The sequence below is a fragment of the Stegodyphus dumicola genome, chromosome 4 (genome assembly GCF_044657685.1).
Source record: "Stegodyphus dumicola isolate Sdum_Otavi_A_Nest chromosome 4, ASM4465768v1".
NCBI classification, from domain to species: domain Eukaryota; kingdom Metazoa; phylum Arthropoda; class Arachnida; order Araneae; family Eresidae; genus Stegodyphus; species Stegodyphus dumicola.
Genome location: NC_140771.1, coordinates 242,081,448 through 242,098,831, shown reverse-complemented (window position 1 = coordinate 242,098,831; position 17,384 = coordinate 242,081,448). Strand labels below are relative to the sequence as shown.

The following is a 17,384-nucleotide window of genomic DNA, read 5'->3' as shown; positions in this document are numbered from 1 at the left end:
ATTGCGGCTGTAGACAATCTGGAAGTATCTGCAAGACTTTTTTGTTTGTTTGTTTGTTGACATTGTGATCATGACGATGTTAAAGTTACATGACCCTTGCTTGGAAACTCAAGCTCAGATCATGTAGTTTTTAATTCAAAATATTAGACCTCTTTGTTAAAAGTACTAATGATGCATACTTGGAAATAAAAAGAATTGTTGCAAAATTGTTCAATTAATATTTTATATCCCTGTTTCAAAAGAGGGCAAAAATTTTTCTGAAAAATTTCATAATTTTCATAAGTACATTTTTGGATACTGAAATTTAAATATTCTCACTCTGTTCTATGATACAAACAGTACACACACATACACAAAAAAACCTTATATTGAATTTTTTTAAATAATTTGGGGGGGGAATGAGCTATGCAATACATAAACACATGAACTCTTATTATTAGAGATTTTACTAAAAATAAAGTAACAAAATACTACTCTTGAAATTTTCTCCCATCTGCAATAATTTCGATGAAATCATTTTTTATTTTTCAATGAAATTCTTAATTAAATACCAGAAAAAACTCTTAATATATAAATATAAGAATACAAATACCCTTTCTTTTGAAGACAGAAAAACAGTAGCTGTCTCAATAATTATAAGAAGGGCAAAGCCTCCTGGTTTACACAATTCCTTTTCTTCATGGCCCATTATGGCAGCAGTTGCATCAACCAGTACTAGCGGGTCCATTCCTTGAGGTTTCATCTGTCTTCTTGAACTCACAAATGGTCCAGCTTGTTGGGTAATAGCCACTAATGTATAATGTCGAACAAGAGTTATCATAAATTGTAGAACAGTGGGACGTAGCTCTTTAATGGCAGCAGCAACTATTAATAATAATAATAAAGTTGTAACACAAAATTGCTTCTATAGTTTTATACAACTAATATAGCAAAGTGAAATTCAAAATTTCATATGCAAAATACTGCATACTTATTAACGACAAAAATTCAGAAAGCCTAAGTGAAAAATAAAAAAATGAAAATTTTATTTTTCATACATAAATTAATTTGAGCATAAATGCATGGCATAATACATTAAATATAAAAACATAAATACATGTTAACACCAATACTACATTAATTATGAGTTCATTAAAAATGATACATTACATAAATTTAAACTAATTTAATTCTTAAACCAAAATTGAAGCTAAAGGAAATTATTTACTAAATTTATTATTTTTACTTTGCTTCAGAATAACTGTAGTGCGTGCAAAATTAGAAATCAAAATTTTAAGAATGTAAAGACTTATTATTTTTTTAACAGATTAAATATACTTTGTTAGATATATTATTTTTTGCATGGTTCGTACACATTTCTCCATGCGGAAATTAAGTACTTTTAAGGACCATTATGAAAAAAATTTAGGACCTATGAGCAAATGGGAATTCAATAAATTCAGTTAAAAATATTATTCTATGCCTGAATTTCACTTTTGCAATACAATCCTAAAAATAAAATAGATCACTAAGTAGCATGCATTATTACTAAACATGAATTAATTAAGATAATTATTAATAAGTTACAGAATAAAATAAACTTTATGCAGTTTATTAAGTAACATTAAATACTTGGTCAATAGGTTTAGTAAATAGCAGGTAGATTTTATGTCAAGCAGCATAGCTTAAAATGAGAAGCAAGATCATAATCAGCATGATTCATAACAAAAGACTGAAAGTTATCACCCCTGCTGCTTGTCTAGAGAGAGACCTGCTGATTAAAACAAACCTGAAACAGTTGGCAAGTGTTGAAAGTTAGTCAGGCTCTGTTCAATTAGTGTCATAGCTTGTGTAGAGTTCCAGGGGTTGTAACCCAGTTAATATACTTTAAGGTTCCAATAAGCCATTAAAGCACCAGAGGTGATAAGTTGTTTTGCATTATTTGAAGTCTTACTAGATGCAAAGAATAAGTTTTACTTGAATTTTCACATTTTTGTATTTTATCTTGTGACCACAGTGAGTATCAATGAAAGGCAGTAACTTGCTTTAATACGTAGAGATAATTTTGAAGGGTAAGCAGTTAGTTATAAATAATTAAATTAGGTAATTAGATGACCTTAGTCATTATGAATTTACATGGCCACTAATAAATTTTATTTTTTAGCAATATTTGTTAAACAGCCTTATTAAAAATCAAAATCTAATAAAATTTTACAGTTTAAAATACATGTAATTTATAGCATTGATTCTTAAAAGATATTATGATAATTACACATTAAAAGCTACAAAACATTTATGTTTTATAGCTTTTAATGTGTTGTTACAAACATTTATGTTGAATGTTATCTTATGAAACATTCAACAAAATATTTATCCGTCATTTTAATTTGATGCCTTCCCAAACATCTTGGCTAGTTTAGATCAACTTCCTTCTCAAGCATCTTTTCTAACAATTAGAGATTTGTTCTCAATATGCAAACCAATGCTCTTGCTAGTTTCTGCATGTTTTATCTCCTAACTTGTCGACCTCTCCACAATGTACTCATGAGGGTTTACTTGATCTGGTAAAAGTTAAATAGTCCCAAACCCCTGACAGACGTGAAGCAAATTATCACTATGTCTGAAAGTAACTACAATATCAGACAAAGGTTTAAATAAGCCTCTTATTTAAAAAGAACTTAAAACATAAAGGCATGTTCTGATGCTAACAAAATCAATTGCAGCTCACGGTGATGTAATTAAACAAGAACAGTCAAACTAAAAATGTGGATTAGTGGTCAAAGATTATACAGTTTAATTTTAATTTAAGCTGGCTTAGTAACTCTATCATATGAGGAGACAGAAATAGGAAATTATAATAAAGGCTGAAATCATAAACAATTGGATCATTTACATAATAAGGACTGCACATATCTTTGAAGAATAATTTTCTTTATGTATTCAGTTTCTTTCTTCAACACGTTTCCTTTTCATTTTAGAATTTTTGGATTTAATTAAGGATTTCTGTTACTCTAAAAAACACTAAATGTATTTAGAATGTATAGAAAAAGTGGCTGATTTTATTTCTTTAGTAATATGAACATTCAGATGGAATATGAAATATATAAGGTAAAAGCCAGTTACAGAGCTGGTGCGGCAGAATTTTTAGAATTTAGTGACACACGGAACAACAAAATCTAGAAATAGCAAAACTTTTAGAATTCAGGGTAGTCATCGGAAGCAGAATTTAGAAAATCACTAGGCAGCAGAATTTAGGATCCACAGAGATAGCATTAGGTGGGAAAATGCCTAGTGCCAGCTCTTTGTATGATGCATTTAGACATATTAGATGAATCTTAAATTGTAAGCTTTCAATTTCTTTATTAATAAAAAAATCTCTTTCTATAAATGCTTGCTTAAGTGATAAGATTAGAAGCATTTTCAATATTTTCTAGGCTTTTGTCTAGTGAAAAGTAGAGAAAATAAAGGGAAGATGAACATGTTAAGAAAAAGATTCTAGTATCAGGAGTAAAAAATAAAGTAAGTAAATAAGAGTCAATGTTTTCATTATTCTTCAGATGTTCTCCAAAAAGTAAGAAATTCATTGCAAACTTTCTGTAAAATACATCACAATGTTGAACATTTTTCGTTTTGTCACATATTTCTTGAATCTTCTAGAATCGTGGATCTATAAATTTTGCCTTCAAATCCTTCTAAACTTTCCAAGCTTCAATGTCTAAAATTCTAAAGAAAAATTATTCCTACCATTTCTGTAACAGAAAAAAGCCAGAAATATTTTGGAAAAAAGGAGGGAAAAAGTATAAAATTAATTTTATAGAGAAAACTGATGCACATTCTGAGAATTTTGAATATTCCAAGACAACTACATAGGAAAAACTTTTACTATGAAAAAATTAAAAAGAACATTTTTAATTAATTACACAGTTAATTTTGCTTTTGCTAAGAGCTGTTTCCTAAATTATGCTCTATAGCATTATACCTTATTTATTTTTCAGATTCAAAATATTGTATAATAAGTTGCCAAAATGAAACTTTATAATATGACAGAAAAAAAAATAAAAATGTTTTATTTTAATGTAATTTTTTAATATATAATTTCAATATATTACAATTATTTAATGAAATTTATCAATGTTATGATGTTTAAAAAAAAATCGCCGAAAAATTCTCAGATCTTGGAATTAAAATTTTTTATAGAAACTGATCTTAAAGTCACCAAAATGTTTACAAGTTTCCAATTTAGAACTGAATAAAATTTGAAAAATAAAAGAATTCACATCACCAAAAGCGAAAAGTTGTTTAACAGCTCTTTATTGGAAAAACTGAATTTCGAAATGCTTATGTTTCACTTCTTGCCTATTAACTTGAGTATCCCATTATTTATATTAGAAATAGAAACGAATTATAACCTATGAACCCATTCAAAAGATAACCATATATGTCAGTGAATCACCAAAAATATTCCTCCGAAATGCTAATTCACACTCAAAATGGCAGTCGTAAAAACAGACAGAAATTTTACATGATTAAAATTAAGGACTTTTAAGGACCATACGAAAACTGGTTTACCATATTTTTTTAACAGATTAAATGTGACTTATTTATTTGCATAACATACTATACACTATAGAGCATTTTCTTTGGTTGGTAATTATGATGGATCATTTTAACTAAATGTCACTACTTTATGTCAACCATTTAAAAAAGAGGATTCTTTTCTTCTGAACCTTGAGATAATTCTTAAAAATTATTTTCAGATGAAACAGGAAATCCTTTATTTTTGTTCAGAAATACAGAAGGAAGAACTCTGTATATAACTGGATGAAGCTTAAGACTGCAACTAAATCAATTTTACCTTGCAAGATTCATATTGTAAGCAATGATGCGAGGAAACTCAACACAATCTATTTCAAATTTCAACAGTTTGTAACTCTAAGTCCATTTTGAAGCTCTTCTGATTACTCGCATTTCAATAAAATCGTTAAGTAAGAAAAATTGGTTGGATTACTCAAGTAGTGAAGACTTTAAATGCATATACAATGAACTTCACTACACAATCCTCTAAAGAGTTTGGGTACTGTTATTTTATGGCAAACAGATTCAGATATTGCCAAAAGTTGAAGATTTGGCAAAAAATTCGAAGCCAAAAAAAAAATTGCCAAAATGTTTGCAATATGGTTAAGTTGAAGAAAAATTCAAGAAAAAATAATATAACAGATATTGGTACAATTAGAAACATTTAATGTAAATTAAACCACTTGCCAAAGAAATCTGGGAGAAAAAAAACTCGGTTAGTGAATTAAAATTATCGCATTTTATTTATTTATTTATTTTTTTTCAAGAATGTAAACACTATTAAGATTTTTAAAGTAAATATTGGCAACTTCAAATAAACCAATCTCTTGGCGAGTTTAGCAATTAGCAAAACATTTGGCGACACCTCTTGTCCCGATAACAGAACAGTAGAGAGTTTTGTGCTCTTCAGAATACTGAAAACACTTTATTGACCACTGGTAAAACACTTAAACCAGCGGTTCTCAACCTTTTGACTAACGCATACCATCTAAACAAAAATTAAAAAACCTTTAGCACCACCACTCTTGAACAAAGTTCAAATCACATAAATTTACGAGTGTTAGAGAAAAAAATCAATCAGGATGTTGGGGTAGTGGTACGCTTACCACCAGTTGAAAACCCCTGACTTAAACAACCCCTCAATATAAAGGCTTGCCATAAGTGTTTGCTCTTATGATAATAAAATCTTTTCAGAGTTATTAATGTGTTGATACTAGTTAACGTCCAGCCCTTGTGTATATTCTCAGTAACATTTACAAGCAATCACCTACAGGATATCACTGCTATGCTAAACTTCATTTCACGTGTAAATGCTGAACATATGTAGCTGTAATAAAATCAAAATTTGCAAGTGCAGTAAATACTGTAAATATTTCATCAAAGAGGTAGCGATTAATTGTGTTAGAGCTACATTTAATTATTCCATACAGAACTATGATAAGCACACCTTAATTCAAAACCTATGTAATAGGTTTAACGCAATAAGCAAATGTGGGGGGGGGAAAAAAAAAACTAATACACACCAAACATCCCAGTTAATGCCATTTCATGAACTTTTCGGGACTCTGAATCTGGACATATGTAGTATGGGCCTTGTAAAGAAGGTATTTCTCCAACAGTAAAACTACAATAGTGGGAAAACAAGTTAAAATTTAGAATAAATGCACAATATTAAATTACCACGATGCAAATAAAAATAAATATAAGTTGCCAAACTCCCAAAAGGCACTGGATAACAAAATTACTATGCAAATAACAAAATCTATTTTATACCACAAATAACATTATGAAAATAAACTATTCACACATCCCTTGATGGGAAAAAAATTTATGCATTAAAATTTGTTTAATAATAATTATTAGAATAAAACTACTTAAATAAAATCACTTCCCTTTATTCACTTGAATAATCTATTGCTATAATTTATTTTATTTTTTCATTTGCTAACTTAGTTTGCTTTTCCTTCCTTGATTCACTTTCCTGAATGATTCTGAATATTTTGTTGCCCTAAACGTTTTTCCCAAGTCTCCATATGGTGAGATTAGTCGGACTTTTCTTATAAAAGGCATTTACTTACTTATTATACCTAAATTTTATCACAATTTCTGCCCTACATGAAAACAAATAACAGTTTGCAGTACTAAATCTAGAGAATGTAGGGAACTGTGCAATAATATTTTGTAATGTAATTCTAAAAATTTTGTCCTTACAATCTCTTATACCAGTAAGTTTCACTCCTCCCCCCAAAAAAACTCCAAAACAAAATCATTAATTTTTTTTTAAACCATTTAAATAGTCCTAAAAAGGTGCATAATACACTAACTATTGTTCTGCCCTTCTCAAAGCATTATATTACAATTCTATCAACATTCTGGAAGTTAGAAGCAAAAATCTTCTTCCTATTTATTGATGCCTTGAAAATCTCTTCATGGTGTATTGTTTTCAGTTAATGATAAATAGGCACTGTTAGTTGACAACAGTGCGTAAAGTATTTCATTTTTCTTTGATATTATAAAATACACAATAAATTAATTACTTGAGTCATTTAACCATGGCAATTAGATACTGCAACAAAAGAATGTCAGAAGAATGATATTTTCAGGGCATAAAAATAATATGCAAGCGATATGTTACAGGTAAGTTTTAACATTTTCCTATTACTTTTAACATAACACATAAGTGATCTTTTATGCTATAAGTTCATAAATAGATTTCTGACAAACATTAACTGCTTAAAAATTTATATTAAAAGCCGTTCTCGCTGTATACATATTTTTGTTCTTAACTTTGTTCAAATTGCAGTATACCAAATATAGATATCACTTTCCATTCAGAAAGAGATGGAGATACAAATGAAGACTTTACCTCTCCCCCAAAATTGAATTTCAATGACATTCAATAGTAAAGATTTAGTTTTACATGCTGGGCAACAACTAAATTTTTTATTTAAGAACATAAGCAAAATATTTGCATCTTTCTTATAATTTCTAATTTTTTTAAATATAATTAGTAAATTTTTTAAGCTCTTAAGGTAAATTCTTTTTTGAGGTTTTAGATTGTAATCTGGAATTTCTAGATTTAGAAGAAGAAGAATTCCTCATCTCCATCCTGAAGAAGATTCATTATTTTCATCTAACTTATAGTGAATGAAATATACAATGAAAAATAAAGCATCTTCTGCATATGTTTACATATAGCTGGTTCTCAGTGTTGTCATTCTGTAAGGGATAAAACTTTGAATTTCCTCTCTCAAATTTTACTATTGTTGCTACTTTAGGTGATTGTGATTAATGTTGTCATTTGGGTATTGCTATCAAATTGTTAAAGTTGATCCTGTTTGTATGCAGAAACAAGGAGGAAAATAAATCACTTAGTGTAATCAACAGTTCGGTTAACATAATATCATAGAACACTTTTTTTTAAACTCAAGTCACCAAATAAATAAAGATAAATAACACGAGAAAAAATACCAAACAAAGTGAAAATAGATAATAAAATTTGCAATGTGTCCCAGAAAAGTTGCCAAGTAAGGGATTAAACTGCCAAACAGCTTGGTTTCGATTTTAGTCAACCTTTAAAATAAGGCTGAGGAAAGCATCTTTACTCTGACATATATTTTGAATAAGTATTGATTTTGAAGCCTCCAAACATTGATCTCTTTCCTTCAAGAGCAAAAATAAATAAAGTAATAAAATTCTGCAGAATTATCCCCCTTTTGGGAAAAAAAAATATATATATATATATATATAATCTATGCCAAACTTCAGTTGCCTTTTTTGCCCAATTTTAAGCATTACATTGTTATTTTTTATTGAGATACGCCCTCTGAGTATTAAGATTAGAAGTGTAGTATTGGTCAAACAACTTTAAGAACAATTCATACATCTACTTTTGCATTAAAGATATTATGAGCAGTTCATGAACAAAATTTTGCATTTTCCTAATTAAAATTTTGGGAAAGTAGCTATTTATATGTTCTTAGCTATATTTATATTACATTAGTTAAATTTTATCACTATTTTCAAGAGTATTTTTTTTTTCCTATCTTTTAATGTTATCAAAATAGCCTGAACAAATATCATTACATTAAATGACACCTACTGCAGCTTGTTACTATAACAAACTGAGAAATTTAAAAACAGTAAATGAATTTTTTAATAATTTAAATCTTTTACTTTTCTTAATAATGTATAAAATTGATAAAATGAAGACCAAACTTATATTCAATTAATAACTTTGAACATTTCTAGCTTTGTCAATATTAGAAATAGTTGTTTCTAATGCTGTATGTTACACAAATTACCTTGAATAAATTATGTCAAATTTTTAAGACATTTTGCAAATTCAAGAAAACTGGAGACCTTCATTAGAAACTTCTTAAAATAGTATTTAAATTTTCTATACATAATTTTTAAATTGCTCAGAATACTCATATTTTATAAAATATTACGAAACTCAATATCCCTGAAATACCAAAAAAACAAGCTAAATCACAACAAGGGAAAGGGAAACTAAGGGGGAAAAATCAGGAATTTTTTAAATAATAAACTTCTTTTTCAAGATATGACAACATAGTGCTAAAATAAGTATAATTTCATAATTATTACGAATTCCAGCCAATGCACAAGTTCATGAAAAAGGGCATTCAAAAATATTTTTAGAAACAACACAAAACTAATAAACTTCACGTTTCCTTTCTAATAGAAAAACATTATTTCAAAAATACCTGGGATGGCTAAACAGCTGATAAACATTGTGCTTTTCATCATCTAAAACAATATTTGCAGAAAGAAATCCTTTAATAATCTCCCAACATTGTTTGCGATAAAATGCATCCGTACTGCTTGTTTTTAAAGCATTAAAGGCAGTTTCGATTACCTTAAAGAGAAAATATTTTTAAATATACAACAGTGTTCTACAAAATTACAAACTTTTATAAAATTTCACATTTTTATATAACTGCAAAATATTATATTTTGGTCAAATTTAGTTAAAATCAATACCGTAACATTAGCAAAATATATTACTAAAACATTACTTTATACCAACAACATACTATAAGCATTCATTATTTCAATGACGAAGTGAACTACACTGGTGAAATAAAGTAAGAGAATTTGCATATTTTATTGAACTACATGAAAAGAACTGAACAGAAGGAAAAACCACTATTTCTAGATAAAAATGCAAATCTTGTACGGCAAATACGTAAGCGTAAACGTGAGTGTAGGTCGAGCCAGCAGAAAAACAGGCTTTATAAGCGCATGGAGGGTAAGACCAATTGCGTTCGCTAGCACACCTCGGCGAATTTCTTGGTGTTATATTGCAGCAATCGGTTAAATTCACATTAGAACAGTAAAAATGAGTAACCACCAACATTTAGATGATGGTTAGGTTAGGTTATTTAATTACGGCAAAGCCTCGAGGGCTATCTGCCTAAGGAGAGGGATGCCTTCGTGGAGGACTTTCTAAGGGGAACTGGCTCGTATACACGTTAAACATGGGGGAAACCACGAAAACACCCATGCAGCCAGCCCGTTCGCGGGATTCGAACCTCGGACCGAACTACTAGTGTTCAGCGACTTTACCACTCGGCCGCTGGTGGGCTGTAGATGATGATGGAATGAGGCGGTGAATTGTGGTGAGATTAGAGGCAGGTCAATCACAAGTCCAGATATGCAGAGAGTTTAACGCCCAGCGTCGTGTGTAACCTATGGAAACAGTTCCAGGATACTGGATCCATCGTGAGAAAGCCTGGGTAAGGTCATCCAAGAGCCACGACGGCCAGAGGAGATTGCTATTGTCCATTTTAGCGAGGTATAACAGAGGGGCTACAGCTTCTCAGCTCTCTCGGCACCTGTATGCAGTGACAGGAACACGTGTAACAAGGGTGACTGTTTCCAAAAGACTGAATGAGAGAGGATTGTTTGCCAGAAGACCGGCTGTTTGCATCCAGCTCATGTCTACGGTCAGGAGAGTCTGATTAGCATGGTGCAGGCAGCATAGTCATTGAAGTATGGAGCAACGGGCGACTGTTCCGTTTACCAACGAGTCCCGTTTTAGCCCAAACAACGATTCTCACCGTACTTTCAAATGGAGAGAGCCAGAGACCCACTACCTACCCTCCAATGTCCGTGAAATCAACAATTATGGTGATGGTGGTGTAATCTGGGCAGGCATCATGTTGGATGGCCGCACACCTCCCATGTCTTTGACGGAGGCTCTGTGACTGTTGTGAGATATAGGGATGAGGTCTTGGAGCTCTATGTTCGCCTTCTCCGGGGTGCAGTGGGCCCCAAGTTCATCTTACAGGACAATAACACGAGACCACATAGAGCTCTTCTGGTCGACGAATTTCTCGAGAATGAGGGCATTTGCCGAATGGATTGGCCAGCCAGGTCTCCAGACCTCAACCCTATAGAGCATGTCTGAGATGCTCTGGGAAAGGCAATTGCAACTCGCATCCCTCCTCCTCCAAGAACCACCCAGAAATTGAAAACAGCATTGCTGAATGAGTGGGACCAATTGCCACAGGCACTGATAAACTGCCTTATTTCCAGTATGACATCACGCTACGAGGCTTGTATGGCTGTAAGAGGGGGCCATACCCCCTATTAACACATTTCTTTTGTGTGTTCTGCAACTGATGTTTCAGACCTTCAGACTCCCATGAGTGTTACACACGAACACGTGTGCCTATTATAACTGCTGAATGTTTATTTTGTTTGTATTATATCCACCTATGTTCACACCAAATTTTATTAAAATTTGTCCAGTAGTTCTGGAGATCGTAGATCAAATATGAAAAATTATCTTATTTTCTTACACATGTGTAGAAAAGAATTATGTAGTTCCTCCCCCCTCTAGAAAGAAAGGAGGTTTGTTACTATTATTTTTTTTATTATAACTAATTATTGTAATACAAAGGCAGGGTGTCCACCAAAGGACCCCCATTTTAAAAATTAAATAACTTGAAAACAAAGATTGATAGAAGAATGAAACAAAAGGTATGTTTATTGGGACAGCTGTAAAAATCCGATATAGAAGTTTTACATTTAGTTACAAAAGTTGCCGACAGGTGATGCTGTAGTTGCAGTACATTCTAGGAAAAGGTAACAAATGTGTCCCCTGCATGCCGAAGTTGCAATCACATCACAATCTTTTCAAATGCCTACCTTTTGCAGTACACAGGTGGCGCAAACAAAATATTTTCATGCACCTCCCGTAGCGTATCAAGGAAAATAGATGCACATGCCTCACAGATCGACTCTTCAAGCTCGTCCAGTACTTTAGGATTCTTCTGGAAGACAGAGACCTTCAAGGTGCCTCATAAAAGTAGTCACAAGGAGTAAGATCGGATGACTATGGAGGCTAATCTATGCCTGTTCCAGTAAATTTGGAATAGCCTTAAGCAGTAACTCTATCCGCAAAGTATTCCTCAAGCAACTGAAACACCTGTTCAGTGTGGTATGGTAATGCCCCATCTTGCATGAATCACCATGTGCCTGGTTGATCATCCAACGCTAACAGTGTGGTGAGAAATTGTTCCAACATTTCAACATAACAGTCAGAAGTGATTGCTTCTCACAAGAAGAAGGGGCCAATAATACTTTTGCTGGATACTGCAGCCGAAACAGTAACATTTGGGGAATATAATGGTTTTGCTTCACACAAATAAGGGGTTTTCAGTATCCTGAAATCACCAATTTTATTTGTTTACAACATCATTCAGGTGAAAATGTGCTTCATGTATGAACAATTGCAGCCAACATTGGGTCCGTCATCACAAATCTTTGTGAGCATTTCATTCACTTCTGTTACACAGCTCGAACAGGAATGGCTGACACTGTATCTTGAACGGAAACATGTGTAGCCTGTTTCTCAGTATTCTGTACAGGCTAGATTGTGTTAAGGTGGATTCTGCTCCAAGTCTTCAGATGGAATTCCTTGGATTTTGCTGAATAAGTGTAGAAACTCTCGCAATATTTTTCAGGAGTAACTACAAAGTGACTGGGACCAACATTCACAACTAACTCATTAGTGACGCTTCCCATTTGCTGAAATTTATTGAAAAGCACAAGAATTGTTTTTTAATCAAGACCTTTTGCAATGGTAAATCGGGATTGAAAACTGTGGTTTGTTGCCGTAGGACTGTAATTTAACCTGTGAAATTCTAGACCAGAAAAACATGCTGTTCCATAGAATACATGATTTTATGCTCATCCTTTGATACCCTAATGTCCTTTCATGTTTCAACAGTGGAACTGTTTGCAGATTGATCGCAGTAGACTTCAGATCACTCTTTATAGGGACTCCTTCTTGCTAATATAGTGTACAGCACCACTTATTGACAACTTTTGTAATTAAATATAAAACTTCTATTTAGTTACAAAAGTATCAGATTTTTATAGCTGTCCCAATAAACATACCTTTTGTTTCATTCTTCTATTGATCTTTGTTTTCGAGTTATTTAATTTCAAAAACGGGGTTCCTTTGGGGAACACCCTGTACCTTGCAATACTAACTATACTGTATTACAGAACTTAAATGCTGCAATAATTGAGAACTGTTCTAAAGCTTATTTCACAATAAACCTCACACGTTGTTAAGATCTTTTGAATGTTCCTGCTTCTGAAATTTTCCTTAAAAATACAAATATTTTTGTGACCAAACTTCATTCCCAAATATCATAAAGTTATATTTTGGTTTCATTCAATGTGAAATCTCAAACATTCCTGCACTGGGTACACTCACCTACTTATGCTTAGGAAATGTTAAAACTAATCAAGACTCTCATCAAACAAATGATGTTTCTTCTTCAGTGGAAAACTGAACCAGCAAACTGAAATTCTTATCATAGGCAGTCTTACTCGCATACACTTTAGAAACACTATTTATAATGCAGAATTTTATAAATGTTTAATTTACACTTTAGGGTATTCTATATGGATAACACATTTATTTGTTCTTTGGGACAATTACCTCCTGAATTTTCTTCCTATACATAATACTCTATGTGAAAACATACAAGTTACTTCTGAAGTTTAGCTCAACAACACTTTTCCTTTATCAGATGTGCACTGATTATGAAATGTGAGAACCAATCTCAAATTAGGTTTTATAAACCGTTTGCTATTTCCTTACTTCTGCCATCCAATCTCCTCAAAATTGTGACCAGTTATGCTTTTGAACATTGTGCAATTCATTTATGCTCCAACTTTAGATACTCTGGCAAATTAATTTAATATTCTGGGGGAGTAGCACCTATTGCTACCTTTCAACATCATCAACAGTGCACATAAGAAAACTTACCTGCACCTTCACTTCAACCAAAATCTTCAAACTAAGGACACTTTATTTCCTTCTTTTCGTCTGCCATCAATCCCTAAACTCAGCCCTTTATTTGCTAAAAACTTCACACAATATGGATTTGGGTTTCTTTTAATCTTATTTATAAAATCAAATTTTCATTTCTAAAAGACAGAATACCAGACCTTTATACATTGGGCTTTTAAAAAATGTCACATTAAATGTGTTTTTCTGCAAATCTTTAGAATTCAGGTTAGGTAAGCACACACAGTAAATTAAATATTAGAAAGAAATGAAGTCTTGAACACCGTCTCAATAATGCAATTAAAATCAAAATTTTCAATTCTAAGAGGCCAAAATTATTATTTGCACTATCTTGCCCCTCAAGTAGATATTTAAAAAAGTTTTTGAAATTTTCTTGCTAAGAGATCTTGTTGGTTGGCAATCACTTCACTGCTGTTAAAAACAGTGTAAACTTGTTCCAAGCTCCACCTCTCTTCTTCCAATCAGGCACTACAACTTCCATGCTAAGCACTACACTTCCACATTAAACACCATAACAACAACTTACTGATTATGCTGGACAGAGCTCAACAAAACTGCAGTCTCAATTATAAATTTTTTAAGCTATTAGTACTAATTATTATATTGAATTTCATTCTTCACTATTAAACAACACAAAGTTATTTTCCTTAAATATAAATTAGCTTTCCTTCCAACCAAACTTCCCTTATCCAGTAAAAAGGTAAAATATTAGCTTGAAAGATAAAAAGAAACATCTTCAAACAATAGGAACAAGTTGCATTTGCAAAATTAAGAATAAACTGTAAGCATAGTACAGCCTTCTGTATAGGTAAATATGCTCAATGGGGGGGGGGGACTCTCATTAAATAAGCTGATATTCACTGATAGATTTTTTTTTTAAAAATCTAACTCAAAATATTATAAGAACTAAGGTCATGTGTACTCTGAAGATAGTTTTATGTACAATGTAAAGATAAAAATGAGCTGGAAGTTAGGACATTTTTAGAAACATTTGAAGATAATTTTTATTGTAAATAAGTTCTACCACTGTAAGCATCCATTTTGGTGTGTTATTTAATATAAACCAAATAAAATAATTTATGAAACTTTTTGTAACAAAGTTATACATATTTAGCAAATTATATTTCCATAATTTAAGCTGTTAGGCTCTTTTTTACTCTTTCCAACCTTGATAATTTGTGAGGCTTACCTTATATAACTAGATGTTTTACAATATTAGAAGCTGCCTAACAAACCTGACATTTAAGCCAATTTTAGGAAAGAAATAATTAAAATTAAAATTTAGAATTACAAATATATGTAGATGCAGATGTACATTAACATACAATTAACCTGCAAAGTTCTAAGAACATACAATCAAAACTTAAAACTACTTAAATACTACCATACCTTTCCAACTGGCAGTGATATATTATTTTTATGTTCTTGAAAATAAACAGAGATGCATGGGCCAATACTTTCACGAGAGCTATACTCAAGCTGCAAAAGATAAAGTACTTGTCTCAATAAATTAGTCAAGATTTAAATTTAAGCACTGATAAATACATAATATTCATATTATTAAGTATTTGTAATATAATATTTTAACATTTTAAAAATAATTATATAGGATGAAATATAATTAAATCAAAATTATATGGGATAAAAATAAAATATGAACTTAGAAATAAATACTAAGATAAAAGTTAATTTCCTTGAATCTGCTGAATATAGACAAGGTAACTGTTCTTGCCGTTTCTGATATGACATTGGAAAAGTGAAGCTCAACATAAAAATATTCAAAATACCTGGCAATGAAGTGGTTAGGATGGGAGTCTAGATACTGACCAAGAGTATAAAAGCATGTTGCATTTATACTTCAAGCATAACTCACACAGCAACTGATTGAAATGTATGCGTCAAAGGTGCTCGTTCGGAGTTGTTTACTGTATGATTTTAAAGTGGACCTGTCAGCAGCAGAATCAAGTTGCCGAATTTTCCAGGCCTTTAGGAATGATGCCATTAATGAACGAACCACTAGGCAACAGTTCCAAAAGTTCAGGTCGGGATATGTCTCTTAGTGATACACCAAGCAGCGGTCGGCCACAAGCACTGGATGACGAGTCACCGAAAGCAGCCATAGAGAGTGACAGTAGCCAAACATGTGGTGAGCTTGCTGCACACTTTCAGGTCTGATGAAAAAATTTGATCTGATGAAACAATCAGACTCCATTTGCATTGCATAGGAAAGGCATACAAGCTGAGCAAGTGGGTACCCCACTCACTGTCCCATGCAAACAAGCAACAGCGTGTCCCTGCCTGTTTGTCATTGCTTACTCGACATAGCGATGCATCCATGTTTAATCGAGAACTCACCAGTGATGAAAAGTGGGTCCAATACGACACACTCAGGCGTTCCAGATACTGCTTGTCACCATGGGATCCTGCGCCTCACACTGTGAGACCTTCTCTCCACCCATGCAAGATCATGCTCTGTATCTGGTGGACTAGTTGCTAAGTGATGCACTACGAGTTCCTGCCAGTGGGCCAAAACATCACGGCAGGCCTGTACTCGCGAAGTTGGAAAGTGCGCATCAGGCACTGATGCATAAAGAGCCAGCATTGGTCAATTGTAAGGATATACTCCTCCTTTATGACAATGTGAGGCTGCATGTGGCTCAGGAGGCCAGGGACACCATCCAGCGACTGGGCTGAGAGACACTACCCCATCTACCATACTTCCCAAACTTCGTGCCAACAGACTAACAGATTTTCCCATTCCCTAGACAAGTAAAAGTGAATCTTCGTCGGAAATCCTTCAAAAACCGGCCAGACTTCGAAAGACCTTCACAAATGTCTTTACGTTCAAGACTCCTGAGTTTTACCACAATGGCATCTCACAGCTAGCCAGCCATTCATTGGCAAAAGGCACTGGATGCCAATGGTGATTACTTTGAAGATTAACTATGATTATTATTTGTTTTAAGACTTTTTTTCTGACTGTCCAAAATGGCAAGAACCGTTTTTGGTTACCTTGTATATATAATTAAGGCAAGGATGTGCCTGGACTGCAAAAAAGTTTATAAATTAGTCGTAAAACAAATAATATTAGAAGGAAATTCTGATAACACAGTTAAGTAGAGAATTCCTGTCCTCAGATAAAGAGGGGTATGATCCTAGCAAAAGCAGGAGTAATACACTGCTCCTGAATTAAATGCTGTAATAAACTATAATGGTGAAAATAATCACTATTGATAACAGAAAGCGAGTGACGGATCAATGAAAAACCAGCAACTTGACTTAAAAGATGTGAACAAATGAGAAGAAACATTCACTACATTTGTTAAAGGGATTTTGTATTTGTAGTCTGCTTTACAGCCGAATCCACTTTTGTTGTGTGCGTCAAGATCTACTAAACTTCATTGTAATAATAAACAAAATTATGCCTTTAAATAAAGCTAGTAAATGAAATGACAGAAATTTCCAATTGCATTAA

The 17,384-nt window shown here is 32.4% G+C and overlaps 1 protein-coding gene across 1 annotated transcript in view; it reads right to left on the bottom strand.

Annotated features, from left to right (window-relative positions):
• The window catches only part of LOC118193460 (transformation/transcription domain-associated protein-like), a 215,737-nt gene that overhangs the window by 133,404 nt on the left and 64,949 nt on the right, over window positions 1-17,384 (bottom strand). The window contains 4 exon segments of the mRNA XM_035364554.2: window positions 593-864; window positions 6,078-6,178; window positions 9,282-9,433; window positions 15,299-15,388. Coding sequence (XP_035220445.2) covers window positions 593-864; window positions 6,078-6,178; window positions 9,282-9,433; window positions 15,299-15,388 — 615 coding nt within the window.